Source organism: Malania oleifera, chromosome 11 (assembly GCF_029873635.1).
Source record: "Malania oleifera isolate guangnan ecotype guangnan chromosome 11, ASM2987363v1, whole genome shotgun sequence".
Classification (NCBI taxonomy): Eukaryota; Viridiplantae; Streptophyta; class Magnoliopsida; order Santalales; family Ximeniaceae; genus Malania; species Malania oleifera.
The window spans coordinates 87,335,181-87,358,017 of record NC_080427.1 but is presented as its reverse complement, the minus strand read 5'-3'; the positions used below and the strand labels follow the sequence as shown (position 1 = coordinate 87,358,017).

The 22,837-nt window shown below is 35.7% G+C and overlaps 1 protein-coding gene across 7 annotated transcripts in view; it reads right to left on the bottom strand.

Moving 5' to 3' along the window:
* Positions 1–22,837, bottom strand: part of LOC131143457 (FH protein interacting protein FIP2) — a 107,851-nt gene that overhangs the window by 42,013 nt on the left and 43,001 nt on the right. For 5 of the 7 annotated variants that reach the window (XR_009133498.1, XM_058091758.1, XM_058091760.1 and 2 more), the window contains exons 3-8: positions 19,599–19,733; positions 17,848–18,003; positions 17,275–17,358; positions 17,053–17,099; positions 16,785–16,858; positions 16,264–16,322 (exon numbers count right to left, since the gene is read on the bottom strand). Coding sequence is in view for 5 of the 7 variants with exons in the window: in XM_058091758.1 (XP_057947741.1) it covers positions 16,264–16,322; positions 16,785–16,858; positions 17,053–17,099; positions 17,275–17,358; positions 17,848–18,003; positions 19,599–19,733 (555 nt within the window). In the remaining 2 variants the exon portion in view is untranslated. The remainder of the gene's footprint in view (positions 1–16,263; positions 16,323–16,784; positions 16,859–17,052; positions 17,100–17,274; positions 17,359–17,847; positions 18,004–19,598; positions 19,734–22,837) is intronic. The other 2 variants (XR_009133499.1, XM_058091761.1) reach the window with 1 other exon arrangement.

Below are 22,837 nucleotides of genomic sequence, written 5' to 3'. Positions count from 1 at the left end.
ACATGTTGTGAATCAATTTCTCAATTCTCCAAGAACAAGTCACTGGGATGCAGTAATTTTCATTTTGAGATATCTCAAAGGTGCACTAGGGAGAAGTCTCTTATATCAAGATTAGGGTCACACTCATGTTCAAGGATATACAAATGCAAATTAGGTCGGGTCGCCTTCTGACCGAAGATCCACAATTGGTATTATATTTTTGTTGGTGATAATTTGGTTTCTTGGAAGAGTAAGAAAGAAGTTGTGGTGGCCATGTCAAGTGTTGAGTCAGAGTATTGGGCTATGATTCATACTACATGTGAACTTGTTTGGTTGAAGAACATGCTGGAAGAACTGTGTTTTCCACATTCTCAGCATATGGAGTTGATGTGTGATAATCAAGTTGTTATTCATACTACCACCAGTCCGGTCTTCCATAGCGCACTGAAGTTGAATGCCACTTTGTTCGTGAGAAACTTGTACAAAAGCTCATTACAACCACTAATGTGAAGTCTGATTTTCAGCTTTTTGATTTGTACACTAAATCAAATTTGTTTGTAACAAGCTAAGAGCATATGATATCTATGCTCCAGCTTGAGGGGGAGTATTAATGGTTATTTGGTCATTTTTAGCATTATTAATTTGCGTTAGAGTTGCGTTAGTAAGTGTGAGTTAGTGAGGGCATTATGGTCGTTGTCATTGTATTTGGTTATAAATGGAGGGAGAGACCTATCATTGAGGTTAGGTCTTCCATTTTACCTAATTATTCAACAGATGATAACAAGAAGATTCGCTATGGCTAAGACTGAGACTTGAATAATCGGTGCAGCATGCTTCTATTTTGGAGTGAAGTAAACAAAAAGGTCTAGAGTTGTGTGAGGGATATCAGGTGGAAGAAAAGAGACCTCTCCAACGAGTGATTCTAATAAGAAGGAGTTGGAGTCGATAGTGTCTGAAGCAAAAGAAAGAATGAGAGAGATCAATTTCCGTTACCTATGACTAATTGAGCAATGAGGAGTTTTGGTGTAGAGTTTTCTGATAAGAAGACAAAAAGTTTTAGCAAAGATACATGTGACAATATGAACAAAGAAGCAAAAACCTTTTAAGATCGACTTCTGAGACTAGATGATGGAGCGATCGGAGATTGAGAGAAGAGCATCGAAGTTTGGCATCCATGACTGACTAGATAGTGGAGCGACGAGAGATCAAGAGAAGAAAATATCAAGGAGTAGGAATTTATAAAAAAAAAAAAGTGGAAAAGGCTCGCCATGCTCACATCCTTGATAGGGAGAGATTCCTTTGATTAAGTCATGGACAAAAAATTATATCAAGCCTTAAAAAACTCTATAAAATTCAATAGTCAGCAGTGCTGCTTCTGTTTCCTCATCTTCTTTGTTAGATTCATGCATCATTAGATTATAGCTAAAGGCTGCAACATATGAGTGAGACAGCATTGATTGTGCTGAGTAAGAGAATAATCTCTATGACTAGTACAAGTAAAGTGAACTTTTATAATTAATGTTCTTTGGCAGGAAGAAAACGGTTGGCTTTAGTAGAGCAATTCATAAGACCAAGGGTATTTTAGATGGTGCTACATAAAAGCTTACTCTATTTTTTTTTTTTTTTTTATAGGATGGAAATAATAAACTTCATTGAAAAAAAAGGACAAATGTACGAGGAGAAAGAGGATTCTTCCACAACATAACAAAAAAGGAAATAAAAACAACAAAAGAGAAAAGAAAATAAAAACAAGCCAATAGAGTCGTCCATTCACACCAATGATCAAAAAGGCATCATGGTTGTTGGCAAAAAGAAACTCTGATTGATGATTACTCAAAGAAGGTTTGGTTGTTCTTGAAGCACAAGAATGACGCGCACATGACTTCCCTCCATCCCTCTTTCTTATTTTTTACCAATAGTGGAATGCCAAACATTCACCCTTGAAAATTGTATTAATTTTATTTTTTTATATTAACTTGTTTATTTTATTACTCCAACAAATCTGTTTATTTAGTAGTATAATAATATCATTAAAAAATTAATATGCAAGTTTATATCGAAAGAAATAAGTTACTATTTAGTTATTCTTGTATATTTATAATTTATATAATTTAATTAATAGTAGTGATGAAGTTATATTCCTCTCATTGAAATTTTGTAAAGAAAACTTAAACTTGTCAAAAATGAATCATAATTGTTAGTTTAATACATATTTTTTTACTCAAACATAAAAATTATTGATAATAAGTAAATATTCAAAACATATTTTGATCCAACATAATGGCTGAAGCATACCACGACCCAAAATGGTGTATTGACTAACTCTAACCCCCCCCCCCCCTACCCCCAAAGAACCATGTACCTATTAAGTAGCATACCCTATACCCATGCCCATACCATGACCCAAAACATAACTCGTTCCAGGTACAATGGATGAGATTGCCACACTTCAATTAAGAGAGGTGTGTTTTATATTCCCCTTTACACAAGAGTAAAATGTTCAATTTAGTAGGTGGAGTTAAAGATATAGAGTACATCTAAACCCTAGAATGTTTCTAGTTGGCCTAGCCCATTCTAGTTAGCCAGTTCATCATCAAAGATGTTCCTATTCTATAGAAGTTGAAGCACAATACAAATATCAATATTCCATTGTGTCTAATTCTACCAAAGTTGAAGCACGACAAGAGCACCAGTGTTTCATTGTTAGAAATAACATAGTTTGCTTATTCTTAGCTATGGCACAAGAGATAGACTACATTGATGAGGCTTTCACATATTCAGCTATCACTTATGTTGATTCTACTAAGTCATTGATTGCTATGCATGAAGAAGTTTCCATATGAATGGTACATGGGAGTTGTGAAGCCACAGAAAGAAAAGAAGATTGTTGGTTGCAAATGGATTTCAAGAAAAGGAAGTTGGCATTTGATGAGCCTTCTGCATACTTTAGTTGCCACTCGTGTTGATTCTACTAAGTAGTTGATTGCTATGCACAAAAAAGTTGTCACAGGAATGGTACATGGGAGTTGGTGAAGCCACTGAAAGAAAAGAAGATTTTCGGCTTCAATGTGTTAAGGTGCACCAAGCATTAAGCGGCTATAGTTATTTTCAAGGCACGGACTTCAATGATGTTTTCTCACAAGTAGTCAACATACCTGCAATCATGTCTTGCTTGGTTAGTTGCCATGGGTGATTTTAGAGCAGCGGCAACTAGATGTGAAGATCGGCCTTCCTGGTGAGTGGTGAGATTGGGATGAAAAATTTAGGGGCATCCAAGACGATTCTTGGCATGGAGACTCACAAGAACTGGAGATTGGGAACTATAAAATTACCAATTTACCTAAAAGCTTAAGCTGTTTGGTTGTGGGCCAACAATGTATATTAGGCCTTAACACTCCTGCGCACGTGCATCCCAACAGCACGTGGAGAGATAAACAAACAATAAATAACACTCAATACATGGAACACAATAATTTTTAAACACACAATAAACACAGGCAACAAGACTATAACCTAGGACCTCTTGGCAACCATGGTTTTGATACCGTGTTAGATTACCTAACTTATAGACTGCTCTGGCGCAAGGAATGCCAAACTTGTGAGTACCCCACCTGATGCTCACTTTGGAATTTCAGGCTTTCAACTACTTTTTAGAGTCCCATAATCCACTACATTTTGCATGGAGAGTCACAGAGTCTGAAGAGTGGTAACATCGTAAACTTATAAACTGCTTTAGCATGAAGAATGCCAAACCTGTGATTGCCCCACCTGATGCTCACTTTGGAATTTGAGGCTTTCAACTACTTTGTCTTGAGTCCCATAATCCAATACAGTTGACAGAATCGTGTATGTGTTTTTTATGTATAGAAAAAAAAAAAAAAAAACTTTATTGAAACTAGTAAGGAGAAAGATATTTAAAAAAAAAAAACAAAAAACAAAAAATCCTCAAACATGAAAAAAGAACAAACAAAAACCAATATCAACTTAATAATGCCACCCAATCTGGTCAACATCCTGAAAACAGCAGCCCTTAAAGCAGGCTGCACTACATCCTAAAGAGAATCCAAGTACTGCACCCTATGCCAAATAAATCCATTGACAATCTTTGTCTAAAACAAAAAAAATTCTAACATTCCTTTCCAACCAAATTCCCATCACACAGCATAAAAACACACCCCCACAGCCTCCATCCTTAGTCTTCCTTAAACCAACAGACAAAATACTCAAGAGCTCCTCAATCAACTTCGGACATACCCACACTTCACAAGGAACTCCAAATGTGTCTTCCACATTCCCCATGCAAATGAACAGTGTAGAAACAAACGAGAAGCATTGATTAGGACAGGAATAGAAAATAAGAAGCAGAGAAAGAGAGAGAGAGGATAGAGAATATAAATGGAACAGAGAAAGAACAGAAGGAGAAGGTAAGACAAAGAAAAAGAAGAGGGAGAGGGCCGCACAAGATAGAGAGAACTGAAATACAATTCTGAATTCAAAATCTAATAACTACTTAATACATTACAAAGTACCTATACAACCAATATAATAACTAAAACAAATAATTATAAAATAAACCCAAGTAAAACAAATAATTACAGAATAACACCAAAGTAATCACACAAAATAAGCCTGAAAATACTAAATTTCTAAAATATCTAGACTTACTAGTTTAAACAAATTCCCTAATTTTAAATCTTCAAACAAAATATGATCGTCGAGAATTATCTGCAAGTGATCCACCATCAAACTACCTTGTTAAAGAAAACCTAACCTCAAGTTTTACACTGGCACAACAAATAAGTTGAGGAGTGTCTATCCATAAGACATGAAACTTTTAATTTTACATATTCCATTTTCAACTGACATGAAAAAATGAACAATAAGTATTGACATCCTCCTCAAGATTTTGAATGCCGATTCCCGATAAATTCAATACTCAACAGGTGGAGAACTATCACACTTTGGAAGATGATTCAAGGCTTGAGGGCCTATGTGTCATGAGCTTATCACAAGATTCAACAATTTTATCTTCTAAAAAGCTCTTGCTTCAAATTGAATTCCCAATATCAACATCGAATTTTGATGCCTGCTCCTCAGACTCTTCTACAACTTGAAAATTTTGTTCCATAGCGTTTGTTTCTTCTTCAAGGATCGTGTCATGTCATCTACATCCATGCAATCAATCGAGCTTTCATTTCCACATTTAAAATCCAAGACAACAATAAATTCATGTTAACTTGCAATTTCCTCGTTTTTGTGATCATATATGTAGCCCATAACTACAATTCTATTTCATCCTTGATAGGAAATTTTGAGATTGGAAGCTCATGTCATACAAATTCCAAAATAATAATCTCTTTCCTCTCTTAAGATGGAAGATGATATTTTTCTATTGTGGGAAGGCAATTAGGTCTTTTTTTTTAAAAAAAATCTTTTTTACCTTCACCTTCTCAAATCTTCCATGCCCAACTCCTTTCCTTGGAGCCACATTTTTGGAAAGCTAGAGTTCTATGTAAAATTTGGACCTTTATTTGGACAGTGACTTTGGATAGGATTAACACGCATGATATGCTTCATATCAGAAGGCCTTAAATGACTCAAGCCTAATATGTGCATGATGTGCAGTCAATGAAATGAATGCTCACCTTTTCTTACATTATAGGGTTGGTTCTCACCTCTACAGTGCCCTTTTCTCTTGCTTTGGTGCCTTCTCGTTGCTCGTGAATACTAGGTTTTGGAAAAAGTAAGAAGAAGTGCAACAGCATTGTGCAATGTTTTCCGTTTGTGGATGTTATGGGTTGAAAGAAATGTGAGAACCTTCAATGATCGCATAATCTCCAATTTTTTTTTTTTTTTTGTGCACTGAGCAGTCTCTTAAGCCTCTATTTGAGTCCACTCTTACAGGTTCTTTAGGAGTTTGCTTGTAGTAACCCGGCCCAAAAAATAATTAATTAATTATTAATTTAATAATATAATATAATTTAATAATATAATATTATAATATTATAATATATATATAAAGTAAACTTCCTAAGTAAGAACAACAGAAAGGCGTCCCTCTCTCTCTCTCCGCCATTTCTCTCTCTGTCTCTCTCCTCACTCTCACTTTCTCTCTCCTTAATTTCTTCTCTGATTCTCGGCTGATTGAAGAATGGAAAATACTCTTGGGTTCCAAATTCGACCACCAACACTTTAACCATAGTGGATTTGTAGCAGGAGTGTCATAGGCACTTTTCCTGGGATAAGGCAAGGGGATTAAATTATAATAGGAATTTTTATAATTTAACCGATTAAATTGTAATATGAGATTACAAGAATTATATACACGTTTTTCTGAATATTTTGGCGTATGGAAATTAGATTTTGGATTATTAATATTATTATTATGAATTGATTAAATTGGTGTCTGTGAGCTTAGGGATTTTATAATAATTATTATTTTAAAGTTGAACCGATTGATTTAAAGTATTTGATTTCTGGATGATTATAATGGATTTTCTGAATAAATTAAACGAATGAAATTAATGATTTTGGATTATTAAAGTATGATTTATTATTCACAGACAGTTTAGTAAATTATGGTTAAATACATAAATTGTGTGGCATGAGATTAATATTTTATTTTAATAAACTAGTTGTGATTGCTGTGGTGTGGGTACTTATATGTTTGTGTGATTTAATGTCCTTCATGATATCGCAATATAACATTGGCAAGCAAATGAGGAGCTCGTTATATTATCCATGATATAAGTTGCGATATAACATTGGCAGGACTATGAGTTCGTTATATTGTCATTTATATAAATGGGATAAAAATGTTGGCAGGATGAATGAGGAGTTCGTTTTTATCGATGTGCTATGAATGGTGTTGTGTGTATTGTATCTGTGAAAGTCCCTGTGGGCCACGTATTGAGTTCTGCTCGGTACACAGTGAGAACGATGAATACTGAAGTACTTGTGCATTATCCTTGGTGGGTGTGAGTATATGTTGATCAATTGAATACATTATGATTTTGAATATGCTGTGTTATTATGAAAAGTACGTGTATGTGGATTCTGTGGTATGATTGATGTTGAATGTGTGTGAGTACATGTATGTGAATTAAAATGCATAAACAAATTACAGCAAGGTAAAACTCTCCACCCGAGGGCTTACTGAGTAAGGTGAGTGTCCTGATATGTATCAGTTGTAACCTCACCCAACTAAAAGGGCAAAGTTACAAACGGTATCAGAGCAAAGGGGCGTTACATGTATGGGCATGTAATCTCCCCTATCCTCGGGAACTCTCGCTTATAAATGTTTATGTGTGTGAATACGGTCTGCATGTGTTTTCTCAGTTGATGATGATTAACAAACAACTATATTTTGTATACACTAAAACTCATTTGCCACACACTGATATAATTTATTCCATCCTTACTGAGAAGTGTCTCACCCCAGCGAATTATTAACTTTTCAGATCCCTCAGGTGATCGAGCTTAATAAGCTCCAGGGCAGGGTTAGTTTTTGTAACTACGAGTAGTCGTAGGAACTAAAATATTTAAAGTTATGTTTAATTTCCGGTTATGTAATATGAGGTGAATGGATACACTTTTTGGATGTACAGGCGTACAGCATAGAACTCTGTTATTTTATTTGAGGTAGTTTAATTATTTTTCGCTGCATGTATGGTATTTATGGTATTAGAGATGGATGAATGGTCACATAACACTCCGGGCCCCACTTGGCGGGTTCGGGACGTTACATTGCTGCTGCCCAATCTTCTTAGTGATTAGCAGGGCAGCACTTCTATAATTACTTTTGTAATTTTTAGCCATATTTGTAATTTTTTTCTGTGCTTCACTCTTCTTTGGAGGACATCTTGTTCTCCCTTCGTTGTAGCATCTGGTTTTTCTGTTAATATAATTCTTTTTCTTGTCAAAAATATATTTTTTTTCTTTTGGGAAAAGCTACCAATGAAACAAGGAATATCCTGAAGACAGGGCATGGAAGCCCATGTAACATTTCCTAGATTCATATCTTGTCAAGTATTAAAATGATAGCCCTAATTCAAATTTCTTCAGTTTTTAAGCAGTATTTCTCAGTTTCTCGCTGAATCTCACAGATACTCCAAGAGAAACTACACTAATAAACTTGAAAAAGGGTGTTGGCACATTGATTTTATCCTCCAAAAATTCAAACATTTAATTTCGATTTCTTCATACCAACATCAAAATCTCACGAAGGAAAACAAATTTGCTGCAGTAAATCTCAAAATATCACAGCTGGGCCTCAATCTGAACGCTGGCAGACCTTCAAAACAATAAACTTTGCCATTGACAATCCAAGATCCTAATCATCCTATATTATAGGCCGAATATCTCAAAGCCAAGTTAAAATATCACAAAAAACAAAAATTTTGTGACTAAACTCAATTTCTTGTGATTCTGGAAGATGCAGAAGACACTGGCAGTTTATCATGCACGTCTCGCCAATGCGTGGGGTGGGGTCTGGTACTGGTCATGTATTTCTGCATGGTGGTAGATCAAGGGGTGGTGAGTCTCTTTGTGGTGGCAATGTGAAGAAATAACTCCGGCAAGGTGGGATAGAAAGGGCTCAGTGGCTGGAAATCTTCAGCTGGTAATGGGACCTCTCCAGTGGTCGGACGACAATGAAACTTCAGGGCAGGACTTTTTGGTGGTAGTCTGTCTTTGATGGTGATGGAGGCAAAAATGATGCCTTGAAGTTGGTGTTCAAATTCAAGGTGCATGACTGTTTGTTTCGAACCTCTAATTTCCCTTGATTCTGGTGCATAAATTGTTGGAATTCTCTCATTCAAAGCAATATTGGCAGAAATTGGAAGTGAATTGAGGGATGAAACCTTGCTCTAGTCTGTGGTTTTGATGGCAACGAAGTGTATGGTTTGATGGAGTTGGCTATGGCCTGGTAATCATGGTTGAGCTTCGATACCGCATCAATGTAGGGCAGAAACAGAAAATCAGAAGCACACTCACACACACAAACACACACACACACACAAACACACGCACACACAGAATTAAGGGAGAGAAATAGAAAGAAGAAGAGGAGTGAGAAGGAGAGGAATTGCTGGACAGGACAGAGAACAGAGACGGAAACAATAGAACAGAGACTGGCCCATCTGGTTAAAGATCCCAAAACAAGTTTTGTTTGTTGTTGTTCTTGAAGATAAAAACTCTCATGTATTTCTTTACACTCAAAAAGTGTTCAGTTTATCTGTTTTTGAAATTCTTTCCGCAAATGAAAATATTGGAACCATATTTGTTTAAAGGTTGATCCAAGCGGCAATTTTTTTATAAAACAATAATAATTAATAATATTACCTAATGTTTGGTACACAAGAATCAAATGGATTAGGAGGGGAATGGAATGAAAAGCTATATAGCCAAAATGTAAAATTATACTGACCAATTCCATTTCATTCCATTCAATTCTTGCATAACAAACAAATCTGTAGGGTTATGCCCCATACCCATGTTTTCATTGTATCCAAAAAACTATATTAAAAAATACAAGAAAATATCTTAAAATCGTTTCCGGAAAACTTGTATTTTAGGGTGTTTTTGGATATGTCTCCGAAAACGATATCTTTAAAAAACTGTTTTTTTGTACCCGCATTCCTGGATCCAAAAAACTGTATCAAAACCCTAACCAAATGGGCCCTAAATTGAACAGACAAAGAAGAGAGAAAGAAATGAAAAAGAAGAAAAGAAGGAGGACGAAGAAGAAAAGGAGAAGAGGGAGAGACACAAGAGAAAGGGAATTAAAATGCATTTCTGAATTCAAATCTGATAATTGTTTAATACAATACTAACAACTTATACACCCAACTTTACAACTAAAACAAATATCACACAATAACCCTAAGTAAAACAAATAATTACAAAATAACCCCTAAATAAACTAAACTTTTAAAATATCTTGATTTACTAATTTGAAACAAGATCCCTAATTTTTAAAACTTCAAATGAAATAATTTTTTTTATTTTTTATAACAAAACAAATCTATTAAAAAGAAAAAATAATTACAATGGAAGAAGGATAAGAAATCCTCCAAAAAAAGAATGCAAGAAAGAATCAAAAAAAAAAAAAAATACATCATAGTTGCCTTTCCAATCCCTTTGGATGCTGGACAAAGAGTCCCCCAAAACCCCAAATCAATGTGCCTAAAAAGAAGCAAAAGAATTGACAAGTTTGGAGAAGTTTTTTGATCTTTAAATCTAGCATTTGTTTTGAGCCAAAGCAACCACAGAATTGTATATACCGCACAGCTCCAAAACATCCTGCCATCATTCTTTCCAAAACCCCAAAAATTCACCATCAAATATCATGAATAGTTTCAGAGCCACTCATTCCTCACCATGAAAACAAGTTATTCCACACATACCTTGCTACCTGGAAATGAAGGAAGATATGGCTAGCAGTATCATTTGTTTTTTGTGCGGCCTCCTAAACTGTAACATATCTTTCTTATTGATCTTGTTGGAAATTAGAGTCCAAATGAAAGCCTGGATATAAAATGGAACCTTTGCTTTCTAAACAGCTTTGATTAACTGGAAGGGGCTAGGGTTTGTGGATTTTGCAAGTTTTTTTTTAGATAGTAAAAGAAGATATGTTAAGAGAAAAAGAGACAACAATACAGAGAGGACAAGATATCCTCAAAAAAAGAAGATAAAAACAAAGGAGAACAATACCCAAACCACAACAGCCCACCGCCAAACAGAAATTAAACAAAACCCACAACATCCACCCGCCCTCAAGCAAAATGCTACCTTAAAAAAAGAACCTCATTTCAAACCCTTCCCATCATAGTTTATAGAAAACTGCAAAATATCCAATTATGATTGTCCCCCCTTCCTATCCTTGATTTTTTTGTAAGTTTAGAAAAGAAAGGATTTGAAGAGAATAACCTCGAAGTGTCCCCAATCTTCAAAGGAAATATGATCACCTAGAATTATCTACAAGAGATCCACTATCAAGAATCCTCATAACCATGGTTTTAAAACTCAGTGAAGCCACTAGGTCAGTCGGACAAGTTGGACCAGTGGGCCAAAAGGTTATTATTATCATATAAAGTTGAATAAATATTTTGAAAGAGGATTTGATTCAATAAAAAATTATTAAAAGGTTAAAAAAAATTGATCAACTAATAAAATTAAATAATAGTAAGATGGAGTTTTACTTGGTTCAAATTTATTTAAGTTCCATAGGATCAAATATTTTGTTCAAAGAAAGGAGGTGAAAAGAAAATTCACTTTTCATTACATTTTCTCTCTACATCAAATAATATTAAAAATGAAAATTTGTTCTAATATGATTAAGTAAATAAATAAATAAATAAATAAAGTGTTCATGATGTGCAATGTAAAATTTTGTTCATTGATTTGCTCTATATTTCTTTTTCTTTCTCACATTCCTTAATAATCAAACAAGAAAATTTTTTATTCCTCCACATTTTCCTCTTTTTTACCCTAATGTTTTCCAAGTTCCATATGGGGCATTGAGGTAAAATAGTTCAGAATACAATAAATTACATATTTCTATATGCCTATGAATTTGTGTACTTTCTGTCTCTCTCTCAATAAAAATTTCTTTTGTTCTTTCATTATTAAAAAAATATGTTGGCTAAGCACAAGAAAACCAACACCCAAGCATGCACTTACAAACCACTATATGCAGGACCAATTCTGACAACTTTAATTCTCAATTCAAATCTTAATGAAACTAATACACAGGGACCTTTTATAGGCTCACAATGCATTCAAGAAAACTAATTTAAGAAACCTAAACCAAAATATTAGTTTCCTAATAATAATACCCTGGAATCTTAATTCTTAAATAGAAATATACTGGAATCTTGAAAATATGACCCTAATAAAAAGCCTAAAAAAAAAAAAACAAAAACCTAACTAAATAGAAAATTTTCTCCACACTAGCAGCTTTAATCTCCCATGGTGAAAAAAAGAGATGCATCCTAGCTAACATTAATCTCTTCATTTTCATTCCCACAATAGTCAAGTGCATTCACAAATCTGATTGTCAATGGAGTTGTCACCAGGCGTAGGCTCTGTATCAGAATCTTCAGCAATCTCTACTACGACAACATGCGACCTTGCAGAGCAATTACAATAAGAGTATCCATTTTGCCCACAATAATAGCATTCAACATGCTTGGAATCAGGTGGCTTGGTAAGGGAGGAGGTGGATCATGTGGAATGGACCATAGTATTCAAAAGCGCGCCTCAGGCGCGAGGCACAGTGGGGCAACAAGGCTAGCACCTCATCAAGGTTGAGGCAAGGCGACCTTCAAGAGGCGCAGGCAGGCACACCGAGGCTCCAGGCGCAGTGAGTCGCACCTCAGATATCTAACCTTTTAACTTCAATTTTTTTAACCTTTTAAGAAAGAAAAGGTAGTCAGACTCGAACCAGCCCTAGCCCTAGCCCTAGCCCTAGCCCTAGCCAGAGGCTTCAACTCAAACCAGCAGGTCCAGGCTTCGCCTTTGAGCCTTTAAACCAACACAAAACCAGCAGTCTAGGCTTCGTCTTCACGTCTGCGAGCCTTCACCAGCAAGAGAGCCATCGCAGGAGCCCTTCGTTTCGAGGTTCGAGCCTTCGAACCAGCACGAAACACCTTCACCTTCAAGCCTTTGAGTCTTCGAGCCTTCGCAAGAGCCCTCTGTCTTCAAGGTTCAAGCCTTTGAACCAGCACGACCTTCGTCTTCGAGTCTTCGAGCCTTCCGCCAGCAAGAGAGCCTTCGCCAGAGCCTTCAAACAAGCGAGAGGCTTCGAGCCATTGAGTCGTCATTGCCAACCTTCGTGATTCGTCAGGCTGCTTCAAAGTAGTAAGTCTTCTTCTTCTTGTTCTTGTTCTTCTTCTTCTTCTTTAGTATTTTGCTATTGTTGTTGCCTTCTTCTTCTTCGGCTCTGCTTCTTCTTTTCAGTTCCTCTTCTGCCTCTTCTTCTTCTTCTTCAGTTCTTCTGCTGCTTGCTGGTGGCTAACAGGCTGCCCCTGCTCTTGGCAAGTTATAGATTAACTTGCATTAAGCCACTATGATGATGCTTTTGGACCTTCAACCTAGCAATTTCATTTTCTTTCTAATTTAAAGCTTGAACTCTTGCATGTGTAACTACTTATGTTGAATTATGTTTGTTTCACTTGGAACTTGGTACTAGTTGTCATAATTTCTATGTGTTTATGTTTTGGTATTGAATATTTGGCATTTTAAATTATAATATTACTATTGGTGTGCTTTCATATATCAATTACCCATCAAATAGGCATTGTGCACAAATTTAATAATTGTGTACCTCACCTTTTTGAGGCGAGCACCTTCGCCTCGCGCCTCGCGCCTCAGCTCCAAGTACCCTTTGCACCTCAATGCGCCTTGCGCCTTTGACTACTATGGAATGGACAGTTTCTTACCAACATCTTTCCAACATTATATCTTAGAATTCCTAGCAAACGCTGTGGCTAGATTCATGAAAAGAAAATCTTAGGATTGTAGCTCAATGCACAAGCCATAATGAAGCCCCCCAACATACCAAATGATGTGCTGCCATTCATCTTCATTGAAAGAACATGCAGCAGCTGATTTGTGAAACTCAAGCATGCATGCATCAACATCTTTATCTTGTTGGGTCAAGGCACACAACTTGAAGTACATCTCTAAGTTTAACAGATCAGAATGAATTTTTCCACCATCATTTTCTGCATAAGAATCTGCGCAGTAACTGAAGCTCGCCTCTGAAGTCCGTACCAATAAATATATGCCACCAAATACATGCAAGGCTCTTGAGAATGAAACAAAGAACAGCCATGCCAACCATTTCTTCCAGGTGGACATTGTGATAAGAAAAAATGTTTTAAATTTGAATGAACCAATCTAACAGTAGCTCTGAATTGTCCTCTCTAGAACACAGACAAAGTGATAATGCTTCCACAATCCGACTAACCAAAAGCTTGTACACAAAAAGAAATAGGCATTATGGACATGAACAAATTTCAGACATGAAACATTGTCACAGTTAGGCATAGCTCCTATAGAAGATAAGGGAAGGGCAGCTCAGATGATTTGGGCATCTGCAATATAATACAAATAGTGCACCTTGAGAAGTGAGCGAGCTAGTTACTGTGAGGGGCACTGGGAGGGATAACGGTAGACATTGTCTTTGTCTATCCCTTTTAGCTCCTCAAAGCTAGGGGAGGAAGAGCAGTCTTGTGACTTGTGAGTCAATATGCATGTTTTGGGGGCTGGAGTTAATGCCAGACAATGTGCTTCTTCCTCAACTGAATTGAAGGGCTCCAACTCATCTTGCCCAGTAGTCATAGAGTGCACCTGCAGTCTTATCAGGCTGCGCTTACCGAATCTCTCCCGAAACAGATCAGAACCTGATGAGAGTTGGCAACATTTGGGCCTGTGTCCTGAGATTGGGGCAAAGAGATCGGCTGATTAGGGGTCCTAGGAGAGGAGGCTTGAGAAGGAAAGAGGTCGAAAAGGTTGAAGGGCCTGGACAAAGGTCCATCCCTAGGTCCATGAACTCCTTGCTTCTTTTAGTCATCTGTGCAACAATGACAGAGAGCCTGACGATGTTGCCACAGTGAGGGCAGGGGCACTCCATCCGTTCCTATAGAGGGGCTCCTCCAGTTTTCCTTCTGCTTGAGTCAACAACAAAGCTTGCTTTGGTGTAGATACCATGGAGCTCTTTTTCATATTGGGAATCACTCTCCTTTCCAGTTCAACTGCTACAGAAAATATTTTGCTCCAATCCATCAATTTGAATTTTTCAGAAAGTCTACATACTCCAGCCTTCATCATTTATCTTCGTTAAGGATAGAAATTTGCCATGCTTGTTCTCCTTGAGTTGCAGCATCCACGTTTTCTCATTGTTCCTTGTACAAATAAACGACAAAGAGGGCACAGGCCATTCCTTGCTGTGAACCCAGAAGTCCTTCCAAGCATTGAGGAACCACACAATCTCTTCCACCTCTAGGAAAATTGAGTTTTTCCTATACCTTCCGCATTTTGTGATTCAAAGGAGATCAACATGCTCACCATCTAGAGCTAGGTCAAAAGCCTTTCTTTCAAAGATCACCATTTTTCTCACATCTCCTCACATGAGAGAGAGAGAGAGAGAGAGAGAGAGAGAGAGAGCCGAACAACAACTTCAATTAAGCCACATGCACCAAGCCTGCATTCATTTATATTACTAGAATATATCTAATATGATTATTATATTACAATTAGTTTTTTTATAGCAAAAGAAGAGATTTCATTAGAAAGAGAAGAATTTACAAATAGGAGAATAAGACATCTCCCATCAAAATTCTGGGAACATCCATAAAAAGAAACTGAAAATAGGAAAAAAAAATACTTTGAAATATCAAAACAAAAAATTTCTCCAATCTCGCTGAATTCCTGAAAAGCTCGCTCCCTTAAAACAACCAGATCCAATGCACCATAGAGAAGCCAAATAATGAATCTTCTCCCAAACCAGCTGCCTACTCAATTCTACAATTATTTGCACTTTATATACCACATACGCATCAATGAAGTATATTATTTATAATATTTTAGTTCTAAATCTTGCATTATTATGTTTAGTAACAAATTCTAAAGTCTCATAGAAGAATGCCATGCTTCAATACTAATTTCCATCATTTTACAAAATAAAAATTTCCATCAAAATTACCATAATTTTGCAGCTTCAAAATTTTAGTCCAAATCGAAATTTAAGACTGATTGCAGCAGACATGTTGCTAATACAAAGGAGATTTAAGTTGAAATTGCAAGTTCTACGAGTTTAAGTGGAAACTGTAAGACAGCCTTGTCAAACACTGACAGCCATGGCACAATTTGAGTTGAAATCACAAACCCTATCAAATAACAGTGACAGTTGTGTCAGATTAGAGTCTGCTTTCATACCACTTGATGCAGGACCAGCATCCGACAACTTCAATTCTCAATTCAAATCTGAATAAAAGTAATGAATCGGCACCCTTTATAGGCTTGAGGAATGCTTGGAAGACAAGGAAACTTATTTAAGAACCTAAATAAACTAAAGTACTAGGTTCCTGACTAATAATACCCTCTAGAATTTTTCCTCTATAAACTAATGCATAGGTGCCCTTTCAGAATCTTGCTTCCAAAATAATAATATCTTAAGAATCTTCAAGATATCATTGTACCAAAAATACCCTAAATGAAACAAACGAAAATATTCCAAGATGAGGGAACAATACAATTTACAATTTATGGGTAGTAAACCTGAAGATGTGCAGAACGCAGGTCTGCACCACAGAAGCTGCAGTCTATCAAACAAGCATCTGCAACAAGAAAAAAAAAATGTTGATTTCAAATAACAGTTTTACTACAGAGAGGATCAGATATGGGTGCTATAAATATTAGGATGCAACTTATATAAGAAATGAACAGAAAAAATCAATCAATCTTAGCTGTAACAGATAATTGAGAGACAAGAAACAGGCTCAGAGTACAGCCACAGGATCCTTCTTGGACAAAAATTAGTAAAACAGTGATATTAAATCTTAACATTTTCATTAATTTCAAATAAAAAAAACAATTAAATTCCTAAGTCACTCCATCAATTTGTAAGAGTCAGGAACAAAACCAAGCCAAGAAATTATGAAGCAATATGCATGGAAAAAGAGCTAACAAGCATATACGATAAACTCAAGCAGTACTACTTGTCAGACAATCATCTAAAGAATATTAAGCCATTATAATAATTTAAAAATTTTAAAATAAATCAAAATATTAAAATTTGCCTTGTAAATTTGCACTCTGAAGATTAGCAGCAGCTAATAAAGCTCCACGAAGATTTGCCCCGGTAAATTCACATCTTCCCTAGGCAAGACCAAATATTAACAAGGGAGTATGCAGAAATTAAATAAGAAACAGGAATGATTAAGAAGCAGTGCTTGACCAAGTTAGGGATCTAAAATATATTCTTAAGTAACAATACTCTGTACACTGAAAAATAAAAAATAAAATAAAATAAAATAGAACCAAGTAGTATTTCAATGAGTGTCTTACTCACGCAAAATTGCATGATGAAATATTGAACCCTCAGCATCCACATCCTATGAAAAGAATAGAACAGTTTGATGAGGAAATAATCAGATGTGATTGGGGTCCAAAGGCCAATTATAATAAACAAAATAAAATAAAATAAATAGCATGAAATGAAATAAAACAACAATTGTCATCATTCATAACAGAAATATTGTACCAGATTTCTTTAAGACAGAAACATACCCGGAATTTTGCACTATGAAGGTCCGCTCGTGAGAAGAATACATTTTTAAGACATGCATAGCTGAAGTCCACGCATGACAGGTCCTGCATATTTTTTAAATGAAACATGTTGGGGAGAGCATATCCAATGGATATTTGTTATCATGCATCTTTTACCACCCAAAGGAAATTCTTCTATATGGTGGAAAAAAGCTTAATTGCTTGTGATAAATCTTGCATTGATTATTAAAGATTTAGAAGTACAAATTGGGAAATACACACAGAAGCATCGCCAATTATCTAACATCTAAAAAAAATATTAGGACTGCAAATTGGGAGAATAGTCAGGTTAATCTTCAAAAGTCTTTGGAAAACAAGGTAATATAAACCAAGTAGAGTATTTTCTATTCGTTCTGTCATCCTACACTCAGCCAACATAACCCCTTCCCCAAAGTAAGCAACTTCTGGGAAGCACAAATATGAATGCAGATAAAAGCAGAAAACTCCATAAGAATCCAAATTCAAACAGATACAGTAGCACGAGCACTATATAAACAGACAGTTACAATAATTTCAAGTGCCTGAGGATAATACCAATTTAGAAAGCTGAAGCCCAGAAAGGTTCACCCCTCGAAGTTTGACTCTATCTGATTGTATGCATTTGATTATATCAGTACGTGTAAGTTCAGCATCCAAGGCATCACCATCCTTCATCTTATTTAAAATACCATTAACTTCGCCAATCAATCCCTGAAATCAACCATGTAAAATTTTTCCAAGTAAAGAGACTAGTTCATGACAGCTCCCCAAGTGGAAAGACATTAGCAGTGTGCTAATACCAGAATACAGCTAGAACTTTGTTTTGATAAACAAAAATTTTCAAGGAAAAATAAACTCATGGGAAAAATGGTAATAATGTTTTCCATAGTTCCATAATTGTGCAAATGCATACACCTCATTAAGGAATTTGCATCAAAGTATGCACACACATCCAATGAAGGAGAATGCACTATGCCATAGCAGCAGTAAGCTTGCAGAATTAAGATAAATAACGAATTTAAAAAATTAAGGTCTCGAGAATCGCAACTGTGTCAAACCCTTTTCAGAATTGATATAAAAACTAGCACACGTATATCCATGAAATTTTAAGAAAATTCTCAGCAAATAAAAAAGTAGGGATGTAAACAGAGCAGATATGGGGCAGGATGGCCATGACCATCACCACCCTGAATAATTATCCCACCCCCAACCTACTGCCCTGAATCTGTTTCAGGGAAAAAGTAATATAACATCTCTGAATCTTTCAAAGCCCCACCCTCCATTAAAGCTCCGACTACAGCCCTAAATGCTGCTAATACCTGCCAAATATAGAATTAAATTTCAATTTTTATTTTAGTGGCATTTCTCATTTTTCATTTATACACTTCTTCCTGAGTTTAACTTTTGTTTTGGGTTTGAACATTATAGTCGTTGCATATCTATATAAATAGATGTGTGTAAATCTTATATTTTTATTCATATTCAGGACAGATCAAATTACTAGCAGTGTGGTAATTGGGAGTGAGGATCTACAACTCCCATCTACTGCCCCAAATCCACCTGAGACCGTAAAAATTTTCCCCAACTATTGCCCCAAATCCGTTTATAAACCCCCAGATTGCCCCTAGAGATGGGCATTTGGCAGGATCTCCACCAATCCAGATCCATTTACATCCCAAACAAAAAGGCTCCTCAAGGGGATAGAGTTGCAAGGCTAGGCAACTAAAATTGGTGCTGCAAACGTTAATTATCTCAACCATGATGCACAAATTCAGTCAGGACACAGCGGCACATGACTCCATACTGGAATTTATGCAGCATTCTCATAAATGATGATGACAGGACAGTATTGTTCAAGTTTGCATTCTCTTTTTAACAGTTTCTTGTGCAATCTCATCCAACACTTCAACCAAGGATGTAACAATCATAACATACTAATTATATCCAACTTTCACCTTTTATCCATAGAATTAGAAGCATTATGATCAAACTATTTTTTTCTAAATGGAGAACATTTGATTCACAGAACCTAGACATCTTTATCTGAACCTCTTTTCACACAGCATTTAAATGACAAGCTTGTTTAATTTCAAGAAAAGACCAAAAAAGAATAAAGAAGCCGACGAATAAGAAAAATGAACATTATTCATATGCAATTCGAGTCTTAACCACATTCTTAGAAGCTGGGAAAGCATGTCATCATTTAAAGGCATGCTCTAGCTAAATCAAACTCAAACAATACCTACAGTAGAACTTCAAAAGCAAGGCAAAGAGAACGTAATTAAGCAGGAAAAATTATAGTTTACAAGAAGCTGATAATATTCTGCCTCCCACAGAAGCTCTGAATATTCGGAATCTTTTAACTTGGGAATTGCACCATCCCTCAACCAATTTAGAATGTGCCGAAAAAGTTTACCATCCCTATCAATAAAAATACAGCCCTGCAGAAGTTCATGGTGAGCAAAAAACTGATTCATATTCAGCACATAAAAATATAAATCATAATGGAAGATGCTCAATAATTGATATGAGAAGCTTAAAATGAGAAAACAAAGGCAGTTCCAGAAAAGATGCAATACAAATCATCAAAAGTTGAACAATAACAGCATGATTATAAAAGTATATTTACATCTAAAATTTAAGTCGAGGGATACAAGGAAATTATAAGTATGAAACCAGTGTCAGAACAATCATCTTAACATGTGTTTGTGTGTGTGCATATACGCATATTAACAGACCTGCAAAAATAAATAAATAAATTGCTAACATCATACAGTTGTTCAGGCTGTGTCAACATCATTTATTCATAGTCTCCACATTTTAAAACCGTAAATAATTATGCTTGGGGAACATCATTAGAAGGAGAAAGATGAAAAGGTATGGGTTAATGCATGGTCCTTCCTGTCCCCATTCGAATATTTAAGGTGTACAATAGAGCAGTTTGGTGTTTTTTTAGATAGGATTCTGGATGGATTTAGGCTTAAAATAGAGGAAGTGGAATGATTGTTTCTCCTAGTTCAATGGTTGCTAATGGTCAGCCTAATGGTAAACAATTAAATTGTACGAACAACACTACAATGAAAAAAAGATTAAAATGACAAGGCAACAGGAAGGGGAGTGATGATTTCCTACTTGTCCTCATTTTCTAGTCTTTAAGAATGCATATGATGGGGTGGGGCTTCTGAGATAGGATCTAGGGCAGATTTAGCCTCTAATTAGGGACTGTTTGGAACCACTTATATAGAAGTACTTTTCTGAACAAAGTACTTATCTAAAAGTAGTCTAGGATTACTTATTATAAGTACTTCAAATACGTAATTTTTTTAGAAAAAAAAATTTCAAAAAATACTTATTTTCCTTTGAAAAGAAAATAGTTTGCAGAAGTAATTTATGAAAAAAGTACTTATAGACATGAGTACTTAATTTTAGTACTTCTCATAATTAAGACATTCCAAATAGAAGCTAAATGGAGGAAGTGGAGTAGTGGCTGTTTTTTTCTTCTCCTTACTCAGTGATGATTTATGGTCCAGCCTAAACCTTGGTTTAAAGCTTCAAGGCCAGGTAATTAGTCATCTCCCTTTTTGTTTACCTTGGTTGTAGATTTTCTTAACAGAATGTTGACTACGGGTGCATCCAATGATTTCTGGTGGGTCTTCAGTGTTCATGGGGATGAGGCCTTTGTCTCTTTTTTACAATTTGCTGACAACATTATTCATTTTTTCGAAGGACATTTGAGAGGATTTCAGAAGGCTTCAACTATTTTGCAAATTTTTCAGATTGAGGTTTTAGAGGTAATATGCATAATTCGAACTTTGTAGGTTACGGTTTAAATTCTTGCAGTGTCTCCAGCTATGCCTCATGTAACACTAAGGAATGGCCTTTGACTTGCTCATCAGAAAAGAAAAGGAGCTGCCTTTGACAACAACAAAACCAAGCCTTAGTCCCACTAGGTGGGGTCAGCTATATGAATTCTTTTCCCCCAATTTATGCGATCATGGACCATTTCTTTTGATAGATTCAAGGATATTAAATCATGGTTTTAAATCATGGTAGCGGGTAGCGTAACATAACGGTAATGGGTGTAACGGGAAGTGGGAGTAGCGGATGTTAGATAACGGGAAGCGGGTGTAACGGCTGTGAATTTTTTTGAAGCACGCACAACCTTGTGCATATTAGTGTACTTACATGTTTTAAACTTTTAGTCCTTCTTAGAAAGAGTTTTAGTGTATTTTGGATCCTTTAGTCCATGTAACTAAGTTATTTGGTAAGGGCAACAAGTTTACATTTGTTTTAAACCATCATTGATAGAAAAATTACGTGTGTGTGCGTATTTATACTTCTCATTGTTCTTATCTATGATAAATTCTTATGTGTGCTAAATTAATTAATAAAACAAAATACATTATACATTCCAATAATCTATTAGATACATAAGATATGCAAATAATACAAATATAAAAATAGCTAGAAAAGAAAGAAGGTTGAAGTTGAAAAATATAGAACATAAATATCACATTACTAATATTATCAAAACAAAATATTTTCCTAACAAGTTAGTATTTTCAAACTATTAATTAATGCATCTATTGTTAGTATTTAAAGAAATAGTAAATTTTGTATCATTGTCATCCTCGTTATAATCTTTTCCCCCTCTTGCCACTAGGTATATTGAGAATGATATATGAAAGAGAGGGAAAAAGTGAGAAGAAAAAGTAAAAAATAAAATGACTTTTTAGTGTAACAGTCCCGTAGCGGTTACGTAAAGGCCGTAGCGGCCTTTACGTAACGGTCGCGATCCATAACGGCTGCTACAACTGTGATTTTTCTTCCCACCAATTTCACGGTGTGTAATGGTATCGATAACCCAAAAAACCTACGTAACGGCATTACATAACGGCCGCGTTCTTTATTTAAAACCATGTATTAAATCCTTACTCACTATCTCCTCCTAAGCTATTTTAAGTCTACCCCCTACCCCTACCCCTTCTACTGCCCCCCACAGTAACTAAGTCACTCTTCCTCACAGGTGCACTATGTGACCTACGTTGCAAGTGTCCATACCATCCAAGTCGTCCCTCCCTTATCTTATCTTCTATAGGAGCTACACCTAATTTACCACAAATATGTTCATTCCTTAATTTATCTATCAATGTTATACCACTCATCCATCTAAGCATTCTCATCTCAGCAACTTTTACTTTTTGGATATTATGTTTCTTCGTCAACCAACATTCCAATCCATATAGCATAGCTGGTCTTATAGCTGTCCTATAAAACTTCCCTTTCAATTTTAAGGGAATTCTACGATCACAGAGCACAAAGAGCTGCCTTTGACCTACGTAAGAACGCCTTTGATGGGTAACTCTCTGCAGACACCCCATTTTGGCTCACTACCATTTTAGGCATCGAAGTGATAACTTTATTTTTTATTATGAAACAAATCTATTAATGAAAGAAATATTTACAATGAATGAAGGATAAGAAATGCTCTCGGTAAAAACATAGAATTATTGGACAAAAACAATATTACATTAAATCTGTCTTC